We start from the raw sequence: 15,037 nt of genomic DNA, 5'->3' as shown, positions 1-15,037 counted from the left end.
TCAAAAAGAAATGTGTATTTCAAATGTTAAAATGTGTGTAAAAATATTAAATAAAATACATATGTGCAAAAGAAAAAAAAAAAAAGAATATAAGCTAGAATGTAAGAGCAAGGATTTGTCTTTCTGTTTGTATTCTTATTCCTCACATTTAGTTCAGTGTCCTACACAGTAAGCACTCACCAAATGCTTATTGACTTAACAACTTAAAAGAGAAGAAAGAAAAGAAAAAATTCAGGTTAATGCCGTTCTAAAAATAATGATTAATTTCAATACATTCTCTTTTTGTCTCTGTCTGCCTCTACTTCTCCCCGTAAAGATATAGATGTAATAGATATAATACACACACACGGGAGAGGTGAATTCCATAAGTTTCATCTCAAACTAGGAATATTTGTATTTATATATTCTTTTCTCTTGTAAGAGACATAGAAATTTGCAAGATTTTGAAATATTTCTGCTTGAGGTTTCTATTGGTACCCATGTAAACAAAGAGCGGGCCCACTATTTCAGTTAGCATTCACTTTCCACAGTTGGAAATACTAGATACATTATTACTTAGAAATCAACCACAATGATTAGCATCTCTAAGCAGCAAGCAGTTAGAATGCAATGCACCTTCTAAACTTGGTATTCCTCAAATCTGGTAATAATCTATCAGATCAATGTAGACATGGTAATAATTATCTTAGTTCCTTGTCAAGGTTTTTATCTGTAACCTTATAATTTCCCTAATCTAAAGAAACTTGGACAAATATATTAATCCATAAAGATAGTACACTCATAATTTCACTGTTGAATGTGAATGGTATTGCATACTCTTCATGAGAATGTTACTGTCAATAATTGTACTTATGAATACTGATCAATAAAAGAACCTTTAAAGAATTATTTTTAGAAAAATATATTCAAGTGGACTTGAAGGTATTACAAATATAAACAAAAAGAAAACAAATATGAGTTTAAAATATTCTGTGTTACCATTTGAATACCATGAAAACATTAAAACCAAGCTATCTAGTTTAGGTTATTTGTTACTAGTCGTAAATAAAAATTATAATATTGTAAAAAGTCAGTACTGTATCCATTTCTGTTCCATATAACCATTAAATAAAAAGCTGCATATGTAGACACAAGGACATCAGCTAAAAAATGTGTTGAATTAGCATTAAAAAAACCCACTATTCCCATGGTAGTATTTAATGATATGACCCAATACTGATTACAGTGAACCTACAAAATACACCCTGCACCCTCATATTCATATCCCACACCCAAAGCACCTTTGAAATGAGCTCCAAATTCTACCTTTGTATGTATGCACCATGAAGATCCAACACTTTTTTAGCTGTCCAAACTGTAAGTGCTGATGTTAATAATTACAGACTAATGGAATGTTAACACAGTCTAAATGCTACACTTAAGTAGTAATGATGGAAGGACACTGAAATTAAAACACTTGATTCCACATGTTTTGAAATGATGTATAATAGATGATTTGGTTATATTAGATGACAAAGCGAGTTTCTTATGACTTTCAAAATCAAATGTTATCAAATATTCTTCCAATGTACTAGCATCTTCCAACATACCACTTAGTGCAACTATATGTAACTAAAATATCATTTATGACATATTTCACACTCCAGTTATCTTCTAATGGCAGCATCTGATATGTTGATGTTTCAAAAAAATAACTGTCATGGTAAAAATGCTGATTGCCTTGAATGGCATGTGTAGAAAGGATAGACTTACCTGTCTTGTTGCCTGTGACTGTAATAATATATACATTTATATCAGGATGGATTGTTTCCCTTGCCTGAGGCTCTGAAGTAGAAACTTCCTGAGATCCTAAAGCATCTTTGCCTTCCTCGGTTGTGGGTTGTCTTGTTGTCTGTGCAATGGAAGAAGCACTTGAAGTTGTAAAATATTCTCTATCAATATCTGTTTCTAATTCTTTAGTTACCATGTCATCAGGAGGAGTGGGTGTAACATGATATGTTGATTCACCAATAATTACCATGTCACTAGTTGTTTCCTCACCAGGTTCCCTATCAATTATCAGAGGTTTTTCTTTAGTGACAAAGGACTTAGAGGTTGAAGTGGAATGAATTTTGTCTAGTGAACTAAAGAGAGTAGTCATATCATGTGGCACTGTGGTTTTCCTTGTTGCAACTGCAATGGGCACTACTGTTTCAGTGCCTTTGGGTTCTTCCAATAATCCTGAGCCAATCTCTGTATAATCTTGGGATGTTTCATCTTTTTTCTCAAAAACTGTTTCCTCTGTGCCCTGAAGTATGCCTTCTATAGTGAATGGGCGTAAAGTTGATCTGGATTCCCATATAGGACTACTATCTCTTCTTTCAGCTTCTTGTTCAAGTCCTTCAGGTGTAATACCAAGGGTCACTGTTTCCACTTCAGTCTTCACTTTATGTTCAGTCACAGAAACATAATGTGGATAAGATATACTGTGCTCTGTTGTTCCAATAGTAGTTTTAAAGACTGGAACATGCTTAGAATCTGTCACCAGCCCATCTTCAGAGGTTGGATATGCTGATCCTTCAAGGTCATGTTCATCTATGTCTTTTGCTTGTGGAGTTATCAGTACCTCTGAAGAAGTGGTGGCTACAAAGTCAGTGGTAAACACTGGATGTTCACTAGGTTGTTCTTTCTCAGAAACAGGGAACTTAACAGGAGTTATTTGTGTACTTGTGCTTATTGTATGAATGATCTCTAGAGAAGGAGTTGCTTCAAAAGGGGTCTGATCAACCAAATGCACATCTTGGGTGACTTTACCTTCTGATGAAACAGAAGGAATTAAAGACACTGTTTGTGCAGCTTCTACATGAACAGGAGGTTCCTGGGTGCTACTACTATAATTAAATTCTGTTCCTTCCCTATGTACAGTTTGTGCAAATTGATAGATAGTAGTTACTGATTGTGGTGTGTCCAAATCTAGCCCTTCATCAATAGCACTCCCTTCCATGATTGTATCCATGGGAGAATATTTAACAGTTGGTCCTTCTTTAATCCCTGTTTTAGGAGTTGATTGAGAACTCACTGTGAACTCCTCTTTGTCTTTCCAGGATTCTTCTGTGAACTCCATCCCTGGTCTTTGAGTAATATCTGTTGTAAGGGGAAAAGTTCTTCCGGCATCAAAATGTTTTTCACTTGCTTCTGCAGTTGTAAGTAAGGCAGTGGGCAAATCTGTAGTGTCTACATGTTCTGTAGATGCCAAAGGCTTGGATGTCATGTTATCTTCAACCAGTGGCCATTTAGATACTGTTATAACTTCTAGATTTAAAGTGCTGCTTGTGGAATGAACTTTGGTTGTATTTTCTTCCATCTTTGTTGTATCAGGAGGGCCATCTGTTTCTAAGCTGACTGGTGTACTTAGAAACTCATCTTCAACATCTTTTGCTTTTGTTGACTCTGAACTTATCTTTGTTGTGATTGTTGTTGTTACAAAAGCATCAACATAATTGATCATTTCATCAGTGTATCCTGTGACATCAGTTTTCTCAAGAGAAGGCTCCATTCCAGAGAATTCTTCTTCTGTTCTCCCATAAAGTGGATCTTTTGACATGTCTTTCTCTGTTTCAGCAGTAGTATGATGAATTGTAGTTGCTTCTGGCTTAGGTGTTTGTTCCGTTTCTAGGCTTTCTGTTTGTTGATCAGGATAAATACATGTGGAAGTTCCCTCCACTAAACCTTGTGGTGAAGTAAGATCTTGGGAGGAAGCAAAAATTTTGACTTCTGTGTGATTTTCTAATGGCAAAAGTGTGGAGCCATGTTGACCAGAAAAGTCTTCGATTATCTTGCTACTGGTTTCTGTCTCGTCCACACTGTCTATGAAAGAGCCTTCCTTGGTAGGCATGCTTACAGGTAAGGTTACTGTGACTGTTGTTAGAGAATCGGTGTGCTCTGTCATAGTGAGGTTACTCTTTTCTGAGATCTTTGACACTGTAATAACTTCTGGAATTTGGCTAAAAGCAAATATGTTCTGATCAGGTTTAATAGTATGTTTTTCTTCATCTTCTCTTAGAGTGAATTCGTAGAGATCTGTAGGACCTAATCCAGAAATAGTTGTTGGTTCTTTTTCAGTTTTAGTTCCCATTTCTGTGGATACATCCAGAGTCCCAAGTGTAAAGGACTCCTTCACTGGAGAATCCTCTGAAGTTTCTATATGTGTTACCAAGGGGCCCACTTCAATTTCTTCTGTCTGGGTAATCACTTCTTGTGTATGAGTATCTTCTGTGTTTCTTTCCCAGAAATCAGTGGCACGAGGAGGGGTGGCAGTTTCCTGTTGGAATATTCCATTCTCCAAAGAACTTGATGGCAATAAAGAAACTCCTTCTTCACTTTCAGATGTATCTGGTTTCTCAAGTGGTCCTGATGCAGATGGCACATATTCCACATCCCATATTCTTTCTGTACTCCCAGCTGTTGAGCTGCCTATGGAAGCTTCAGGTTGAATTGTGACTTTTTCAAATTTTTCCTCACTCACTCCAGGTGGTAGAAATATGACTTTCTGTTCAATATTCACTATTTCCCCGATAGGAGGGATATTTGATTGAGTGACAGGTAATTCGGTGATTAAAGGGATACTGGATGTAGCTTGGATTGGTATTATTTGTGGTTCCTTGGATATATTGGGTGATGCTGTTTCCACAGGGATATTCAATGGGATGGTTGTAGATTCTGATATGTTCTGTTTAGCTAGAAAGATAATTTCAAAGAGTAAATTAGATAAGCCACTGATTTTTTAAACAGGGTTTATGTTTGCCCGTCCGGTGTTTGGGGTAGGGGGGAACTAAAAACTACGCCCCAGTTAATGCAAGACAATCATGCAGATGAATATTCAGTGTTCATATATCAATCCATTATTTTAGTTGGCAAAGAATGGTTTTTATAGTCCCTGAAGTATGGCCAAGTTAAGAAAAATTAATAATTGTATGACTAAGTATTTGGGAGAGCACAAAAACATTGGAAATATAAATGTGTGATTAAAAACACATATTGGGATCAACAGTAACTGAAAATCAAGTTGGAGGATTTTGTACTATCTTGTCAAAGTTGGGTTAAATTTTTGGGCCCAGGCTTTGTACAATCCCCAACGCTGTGGCCCAAGCTGAGAGAACTGTGCAGGCAGCATGGAGCCTCCTGGGAGAGGGAGTGTCTAAGATTACTGAAAAACAAAAAGCCACATCAAATGTAATTGAGTTACTAATAAATAGTTAGATTGTCCATAATCTGGAGATTTTGATAAAAACAGGATATGCAGTTGTTATTTTTTTTTAAATAAAGACTCTTTACTGTGTTCCAGGTGTTTAAACATTTATCTTCATCTTCCTGTGAATCGAAGCATGGGCTTGTAAAATGGTCTTCTTGCATGTTAGTAAAATGTCTCTGGAACATTTTGCCTGACATTTGTTACATCTCTGCCTTTATTATGCACTCAATCTTAGTCATATTCACAGGGGCTATTTCCAGTCTAACTTTAGTATAAAACACAAATGTAGAACAGGAAATAAAATACCTACATGATATATTTTCAGCCTATAATTACAAATCACCAAAAGACATCTTGAGCAGCAGTAGGAGTGTGTTTAGGCCATAGAAAGTAACACATCATCATAAAATGCTATATTGCAATGCCTCAAGTTTTAACAGCAATTGACTGAACTTTTCAAAGGAATGTAGTGTACAAATGGGGAAGTAATATTTTTACATAGGACTCCATATCATTATGCTGAATAAGGAAGTTTGAATTTGGAAAAATTGGAACTTTTAACAATCAATGACTCATCACACCAGGAGAAGGAAGGTTACTATTAAGAAGTCAATGGTGCTCTATTAAGACTCTTGTAGAATTAAAGTCTAACAGTTTTAGAAAATACCTCTCTCAGTGATAAATGTAATATCATTGGGTTTACTTTGTAATAATTCCAAGACTATTTTATAAAAATAAATATATATTGCTATTGTCTACCAAAGCTTAACAGTGAACATAACCTATTTTTTATGCCATAGACTGAAATTAATAGGTTCTTCATTATTTATGACCTATGTGATTCCATTGACTATTTTCTCCTAGGCATTCTAAAATTATAGATTCATCATTTTTGTAATAAAAAAAAATCTTCAAAGTCCATTTAAATAACTCTCTGTTTGCATATTATTGAATTTTTACTATTTGTGTCCGTCAATATTAAGACAAGAAAAAGATTGAGGTTGTTTTTTAAACAAATAACAGAAGTGAATTGCTATTTACTTTGGTTTTCTTTCTTGTTTTCATAGAATTTTTTGTCTTTGTTTTTTTTCAATTATGTTCACAATTTCTGAGAGACTTTCAGACAATTTGGGATTATATATATTTCTCTTATAAGGTCTCTTTTAACTATCTAGATTTGTCTTGGGAATTTTCATATGTCAAAACAGTTTGTTTCAATTCTCAAATTTATCTTTTTACTACTTTTGGAGGGAAGTCTACAAAATATAGATAGGAGAAGGTTCCTGTGATAACATCATGAAAACATTTAGCAACTTAATAGTATTTTATTTGAATAAATAACTAATAAATCAATTGCACTTTTCCCTTCCTCCTTAGGACTTTTTTTCTTTGCTACTAAAGTTAATTAAGAGTCAATTCAGAGGTCAAAAAAATCAGATACTTCTGACTTCTAACTTTGCCAACGATCAGTTCTCCTGGCAGCATGGAGATGTCTTTATGTTGCCTTAAAAAAAAGTTCTGTCAGAAATAAGTATCATTTTAGGTTTTAACTGTGTCCTTTTCTATTTTTATTGAATTTGAAGAAAATCATCCCTTCCAAGGCACATCTAACTTTAAATAATTTGTGATTTTCTTTTCCAAAACAAGAGGCATCCATTGATTTTCAAGGCTATTGCAGATAGTCTACACATAGTCAACTAAACTATAGGAAGGTCATACTTATAGGAAGAGGTAAAACCCTTCATGTGATTGGTTTACGGGGTATATATGTGTGAGTGTGTGTGTGTGTGTGTGTGTGTGTGTGTGTGTGTGTGTGTGTGTATGTGTGTGTGTGTGTGTGTGTGTGTGTATGGTTGTGGCTGTCAACAGCTGAACCAGATCACAACACAGTTTATCTGACTCATCATACACCCTAAAACAACTGAGAAATTAAATTAATTGTATTTTAAAAATCATTATAAAAAACCACATAAAGACATGGAATAAGAAGATACCTAGGCTGATATAGAATGTGCAAAGATAGCAAAACAGTGACATATAATTGTATAAATTTCCCTTCCAAGGAGGAGTTCTGATGGAAATGTGTTTATTTAGGTGATAATCACTAGTATTCTCTCAATTTCTTTACTAATGAAGCTCATAAAAAACAGCTTGCTTTTTTCTTGAGGGCTCCCTTCCAACCTATATAGCCAGCGTTCCCCACAGATGTTTCACATTACTGTACTTGTTGCTCTCTGTGTCCATCAGGCTATCTTGTTTTGTGCTTCTGATGGGAGACCTGAAGCAGTGTTTCCTAATAAAATGTGAAAATCTATCAGCAGTATGAGAGTAAATTAGCTCACCAGCAGCTGCCTCACATCAAAGGCAAATCTGCATTTTTAAAAATGAATTGTTTATATTACTGACAAACAAAAGGGATTATTGTCTGTTTGTTTGTAATGAGGTTTCTCAATTTTTAGAGATGCCTTCTTATCCTCAGTGATTATATTAGATTACAGATCAGTCTCTTCCTTATTGCACAATGTTATTTAAATATAATTATTAGGAATGGTTATAAAACATGAGGAATATGTAGAAATGCATTTAGACCTATTACAGGTGAAGGCAGGAATTGAAATAAATCTTGAATGCACAAATTATATAAATCACTTAAAATTACTCAACAATTGACAGAAACAATTTCAGTAAGTTCCATAAAGCAGATATAAAGGAGTATAAAGGAAAAACAAACTCCTTACAAAATAAAATGAGGAAAGACTGGTCATGTAGACAAATAGAAGAAAAGGATCTGCAAGGGCAGAGTAGAAAATTAATTCACCATAGATAAAAATTTAACACTATAGTTAAAAAAAAAGCTGGAAAATTACCAGAATACCTACATAGTCAATCTTTCTGTTATGTACAGCACTGATTAGACTTTTACTACAGTACTGTGTTCACATCCTAAGGAGGCTGTAAAAAATTTGGACAAAGTTCAAAGAATGATCATAAAGATGATTAAAGACTTACAAAATAAGACATCAAAATAAAGGAAATTTTTCAGCCAAAAGGCTGGAGGACAATTTAGGGAGGAACTTCAAATGCATCTAAGTTGGTCACCAATTATTTTCCATTCTCACTGAGGATAAAATAATAAGAAAAATGGGCTTAAACTACAGCATCAGAGTCCTATGTTAGGTAAATGAAAACCTTTTCTGTTAATGGTGGGACTTGCAGAACATTAGGATGGATTGCCAGAATTTTAAAGTATTATCTGCTTTTTTGGAGGTCTTCAAAGAGTTTTAAAGATGAGACTTCTATATGTCAGGACTAGTCTAAGGGTCATTCTGAAATAAAAATATGTATTGGAGGACTTTTAAAGATCATTTGCAATATCTTGGTTTTATGATTCTTATTAAGACCTAATCAATAACCTTACTGTAAAAAATTAGATTGCCTAACTCAGGAATAACCTGTTAGACTGTGAGGCTTATTTCATTTTATTTTATCTTATAATGGATATCTAAGTTTACTCATGGAAGGAAAAACACTTAGTACATTCCATTTTATAATACTTATTATCATGTTTCCAAAATCCATTCAGTTTTTAGAGAGCAAGAAAAGTTTTAAAGTTCATTTGTCACTAGTTCTTTTGGGAGTTTTGTTTCATTCTTTTATAGGGAGACAGAAACTAGAAAATCCATGCCTATAATTTTGTAATCATCAGAGATATAACTTACCAAATATTCTTAATGAAGGGTATCATGCCAAAGGAGACAAGGACAACATGGATTGTTTTGCTTGAAAATTAGCTGTAAAAATCTGTGATCACTCTAGATAAAGTCACTCTTGGCTTAAACAGATTTTAACTGTGGCTGAGGCTCACAACCCAGACAGTACTGTTGAGTTATTTTTATCACTCACATTTAAGATTATTATCTTTCATATTTCACACTAAGGATTCTGGTGACAACATGACTATCTGGGGGAAATAGACAACAATGACAAAAGATTTAAGAAAAGTTGCCTGAATCTTTGAAATATGTCAAAAGTCTCTTCAAAAAGTTCATATGAAATGGGGGAGGAGGGAATAATTGACATTATATATGTCCCAGGACAGGTTCTTCCTCTTCTATCTATAAACTTACTTAGTCTATTCTTCAGGGAAAATAATGTTCAAAGATGATAGGAGTCTATTCATAGAAGTGAAAACAAAGCTAGCCTCTAGGTTAGCAGAGCAGATCGCAGAATAAACTCAATGCTCCAGCTGTAAATCATGAATATATTCCTTTTACCATATCATATGAACTTGGAATATGTTTCAAAGAATAACTGGGCTTAATATGTTAAAGTTCATTAAATTTTAGATTTGAAAGGAGTGGTTCTGAAGGGAAGACTGCATCTTGTTATTTCCACCTTTTCTATGATTTGTTGATTTAAAATATTTAGAAAATAGCAGCATGCTTCAAACTATTTATTCACTAATTTGGGGAGAGAACTGCTTTGATTTTAATTTACTGGTTTTGGTGGGAATCAGAGTTTACCCAAAACAGCAAGTCCTATTCATTAAAAAAAAGAAAAAAGAAAAGAAAAAAAGCTTTCTAATGCCAGGTTTAAATATTACAAAGTGTGTTCAAGAGTTAAAACACTGTTTAGGCAATTCTGTCCCCTTACCACTCTTCTCTCCCCTATGCAACTCTTCCAATTCCTTCTGCATCTCAGTCTGTATTTTTCCTTAATCATACGAGTAATTCATTCTAAAGAAGGGTCTAGAACCCAAAGTACTTTGATAATCGTTGTTGTGTGAACCTAGTCTGAAAAAAAGGAATGTCTCTCTCCTTTTGTAAATACAGGGTTTGTTTTGAAAATGATTAAGAGCGACACCTTCCCTCGCATTGCTCAGTTGTTTGAGTGCTTTTAAAATCTAATCTTCCCATTGGCTTCTTGCTGATTGGCTATCTTGCTTCAAGCTAAATATACAACATGTGGCTTTAACACTCAGAAAGTTGAGTCAGTGGGAACCGAACCAGCCTTTTGGCAAGAGATGGAGGCAACTTAGCTGGGATATAGCAGCATGTGACATCACTCCTCTCCACTACATGAACATCTGTTCTGCAGACCTTAGGCACTGGGCTACCTAGTTATCTCAACTTGATTTCTTCCCAGTCACTGAGCAATAACAAAATGTTTCCAATTTAAACAGTCACTGGTGTCTTCAATTAATGTGTTGCATATTTCTTTATTTTCATTTTATCTCACTGTCAAGATACACTGGAGCCTCATTATAATAATGCTAATGATAGCATTAAATGCAAGCAAAATGGTATTCTATCTTTTTTGCTCAGTATTATAGTGAGGTACCAATGTACAAATTTGTTAAAATAAGTCTTCATTTGCTTACTTTAGGATGTATTCTGGTAAGAATAAACATAGAACAACTGAATTGGAGAATGAGAGCTATTAGAAGATCTAAGAAATTTAAATAAGTATCTAGTTAATGTTGAAAATGTATATTTTAACAGAGTAGGAAAAGTCTAAGTATCTGATTTAACCTATTAACACTTATTGGGAATCATGTTTTTATTTGTCATATTCTATTTTTAAGAGAGATAATTGGTAGTTTACTTACTTGTTTTTGTATTTTATTTTATTATCTTATAACAGTATTTTATTTTATTAAGTTCTAGTTACTCACCTAAAAGTTACTTCCATTAAAATTCTATACTATACCATTTGAGATAAACAATCAATCTAGGAAATGATATAAACAAATAAAATAGAAAGATTTTAACTTGGCCACATGTTGCCTCAGCATAATAGCATCAACAATTTCCCAACTTCAAGGAATGGTACCAATCTGGAGAGTTATCCAGAAACAGGGGGCTGGGATTCTAAGGCATGACAGGGCACAGTTAGGATCTTAAGCTGGCATTTTCTTTTCCTAACTGTAAGTTTTCTGTCTGCCTAATTCTTTTTTTTCTACTCAGTTACTGCTGTTTAACTATTTGCTTTCCAAAACTACTATAAAGAACTATTTTCCTGAACAGGACACATGAAATGGAATCTACTACCCATGGAGAAAAAGCTGTCTTCAGTTCATAACTTTGACGCACTCTTCAAATTCATAATTTAAAAAAAAAATAAAAAGAGACTTACTTTTATAGCAGTAGGCATCAAATTTGCTATCAGGTAAAGGGAAGCCTGTCTGGTTCTCAAAACGATACAGGGTTCTCACCCCAAGTAAGCCACCTCCACACTGGGCCCTGGCCACAGTCACGGGGTGGCGCACACTGGCATCTGACAGCCAGCCATAATCACATTTGTCATATCCATTTCTCCAGGCAGCATGTAACTCCCCCACGGTAGCAAGTCGGGCATCCTGACTGGCACACTCTTCTTTAGCCTCTTCAAAGGTGAGTTTGTTGGGACCCGTGACATGGAACACATCCCCTGGGAGAAGGTTCAAAGAAAACAATTAAAAGCTAGGTTTTCACTTGTCTTTTTCTGAATATAGTAGGAAGAGTATAATTCTAAGGCATGGGTTACACTGTTTAAAAAAAAGAAATTATATGTCTAGACATGGATATTGCCATATGAATTGATATCACATCATTAGTAACAGGAATAGAGTTGAGGCATGAGACAGAGATAGGGATAGGGGTAGGAGAAGAGATAGGGATAATGATAGGGATAAGGATATAAACTGGACTAGTATCTTTACTGCTGTAGAGAACTCCACAGTATTTCTTTATCAATTCAAGTCAGTATCTTCCCTGTAATTTATAATATTAAAGAGTTTCCTAGAACAATTAAGAACTTATGACTTGCTGTCATTTACTATTATGTGTCAGAATTGGAACTGAAATACAGATATTCCTGACTTTAAACTAGTTTTTTAATAATAATACTATATTACCTCTCATAATAGAAATGGATTATTATCATTATTATTATCAAACCTCCACAAATGTTCTACTTCTGGACTGCAGCAAGAGCTCCACATATTCTTTCCAACTAAACTCAAATTCTGACAGGTTCTATTAAACTGGGAGAGCTTCCAGTATGGCCCAGTATGGCAGTAGATGATGCATCTATCCCCTGAGAATTGAATTATCTCTCTTCTGCAAGGTTGGTCCTCAAAGAATAGGTACCTAAGGATGAATATTTTTGGTCACAATAACTCATAGACTATCTACTAGAGTGTGGAGAACTATAATCTATGTGAATGAAGAAAGTTCTCACATATCTGATTACATGGATATATTAACATATACAGGTAATTTAGAATATTTAAATAAATAACACTTTTGTCCATACAAAAACCCATTATGAAAACTCTATTTGCATGTAAACCTATTTCCATTGCCATAGAAAAAGCAAATTATCAATTTTGTTATAACAAATTTTGTCCAGTTAATAATAATCTATATGTGCTTCCTTTGATTCCTCTTCATGTTCCTTAATAAAAAGAATTAATTATATACAGTCAGCATTTATAGGAAAGCAAAGGAGTGCTGACTTCAGCTATAGTTTATAGTTTTACACTTTTTTCTGTTCTGCCATTAAATAGTAATTATCTGTCAGTTCCCCATTTCACAACTCTCCACTGCACCTTTGCCATGTCAAACATCTCAACCACTCCAACCAAATGGACCTAAGTTCCCAAACCTCAGGGCAAAAACAAAACAGTTCAAGGAATGATCACGGAATTTGGAGAAAGAAAATGATGAAGGTGGGAATTAATGACAGCTTCTTTATTTCCCTATGAAGTAAAAGCAGTGGTTTTTATTTGTTGATTCATTAAAGAGAAACTAGAAGTTATCTCTATTTCATCTTCAAGTCTTATAGAACATGACTTCTGGCAACAACAATAACAATTGACTTTACATAGAACTTTCAAGTTTGCAAAGTACCTGGAAGGCCTCATTTCATATAGCAATGTATACATAATTACTAAATCCTGTAAATATAAAATATTTTGGAAATTTTCTGGAATTTTTGAAGTAAATTAACTTACAAAAATTGATATTTAATCATAATTCAAATAAAAAGCATATATGTCATTAAAATATGCATAGCTGAAATATTAAATAAAGCAGAATTGGAGATAACCATAGGAAAATCAAAATAGAAGGGAGAGGAAAATAACATAAAAATAGGGAATAAAGTAGGAGAAAATATGAACCTCCATCCCTGAAACTCCCTTTTTCCTCATCTCCATATCCTTGCTTCTCTGGCTTCCTTCAAATCCCTATTTATAATTTTCTATAAGAAGCCTATATTCATCTCTCTTATTCTATTGCCCTGTTTCTGGTGATTATTTCCAATTTATTCTGTATAGAGCTTATTTATATATAGTTGTTTGCATGTTTTCTCCTTAATCAGACTGTGAATTCCTTGAGAACTTGAGAACTCTCCTTTACCTTTCATTGTATCTCCAGTTCTTAACATAGTACTTCACACCTTCTAGATGTTTAACAAATTGACTGAATAACTTATGGAAAAGCTACCCAAGCTTTCCTTTTAATGGTGATGACACTATTGTCATTGAGATAATTTGGGGCTGATGATCTCTGGTGTAATTTGGCTCACACTATATCGATACCAACTAAGATGAAGGAAGATTTCTTTTTCAAAAGTAACTATTTAAATTGACAATCAACAATCTTTCCCTTCATCTACTCAGTGATTATTTTTGAAAGATAATGACCAAAAATATGGGAGAGATTAGGAAATGGTCCCAAACTTGCAAATCAGATTTAGTGTAATTGATCTCAGTATAAATCTCAAACTGTCCCTGGTCAGACAGAAAATCTTGATTGTTGCTTGACATGTGTATAAACCAGGTATTCAATAAAATTTGTGTCTGGAAATTATTCAGTTTGGTTCTTATTGAAGACCTATATTGTAAATGCAGACTATCTATTGTCCACACTGTATTATGTGAAACTGCAGTATGGTTATGTATAGAATTGGTATAGAATGTAGCTCCTAAAGTAGTTATGGGGTACCTAAAATGTTTTTTAGTGAATGCAGATCAGGCAGGAAAAATATTCACATGGGGCATGGATAGCAACAGTAGCAGCATTGCACCTACTAAGTGACACAAACTGTGCTAAGTGCTATTATTTCATTTGATTCTGAGAGATAGGTGATATTACTATATCCATTTTAGAGATGGGAAACTAAAGCAGATAGCAATTAAGTGACCTGCCTAGAGTCACACAGCTAATATGAAAGGTCAAAATTCAGCTCAGTTCCTCCTGATTCCAGGCTCAGCACTCTATCCACTCACTGTTCAACCTAGCTAGTCATCCTCAAATGTGATCACTTCCCCCAAATGTGTGATGTGGGTTTTTTAGAGAGGAGAGTAGATCTGTGATTTCATTGCTGTAGTAAACTTCCTATTCCAATATAGATCAGCACTTTTTAATAACTTCTAGTCTTCAGAATTTGCCTGGGAAACAGATTAAAGGACTTGCTGTAGCAAAGCAAATATGTTTCAGAGATGGGGCTTGAATCCAACTGAGTCGTCTTAACCCCAAAGCCAACTCTATTTCCATCATGCCACATAGTGTATCACCAATATGTTCATACAAAACCAATTGCCTAATCACCAAGGATGTATCAAGTACCTACTATATACCAAAAATATACCAAGTGCCATACTAGGTAACAGGTTTACAAAAAAAAAAAAAAGTGAAACAGTTTTTGTCTTTAAGAAGTAACTTTCTAAGAGACAATGTATACATACATAGGTAGACGTATTCATATGTATAATAGGTAAAATATATACAGACAAGGTGTTTTAGGGGAGAGGAAGATACT

The 15,037-nt window shown here is 34.2% G+C and overlaps 1 protein-coding gene across 4 annotated transcripts in view; it reads right to left on the bottom strand.

Moving 5' to 3' along the window:
- VCAN (versican) overlaps positions 1–15,037 on the bottom strand; it is a 134,515-nt gene that overhangs the window by 72,363 nt on the left and 47,115 nt on the right. For 2 of the 4 annotated variants that reach the window (XM_031967202.1, XM_031967215.1), the window contains exons 6-7: positions 11,366–11,659; positions 1,753–4,716 (exon numbers count right to left, since the gene is read on the bottom strand). In XM_031967202.1, the coding sequence (XP_031823062.1) occupies positions 1,753–4,716; positions 11,366–11,659 (3,258 nt within the window). The remainder of the gene's footprint in view (positions 1–1,752; positions 4,717–11,365; positions 11,660–15,037) is intronic. The other 2 variants (XM_023496088.2, XM_003759869.4) reach the window with 1 other exon arrangement.

This window comes from Sarcophilus harrisii, chromosome 1 (assembly GCF_902635505.1).
Source record: "Sarcophilus harrisii chromosome 1, mSarHar1.11, whole genome shotgun sequence".
In the NCBI taxonomy this organism is placed as follows: domain Eukaryota; kingdom Metazoa; phylum Chordata; class Mammalia; order Dasyuromorphia; family Dasyuridae; genus Sarcophilus; species Sarcophilus harrisii.
The sequence above is the reverse complement of the archived record's forward strand: the minus strand, read 5'-3'. Positions and strand labels throughout refer to the sequence as shown.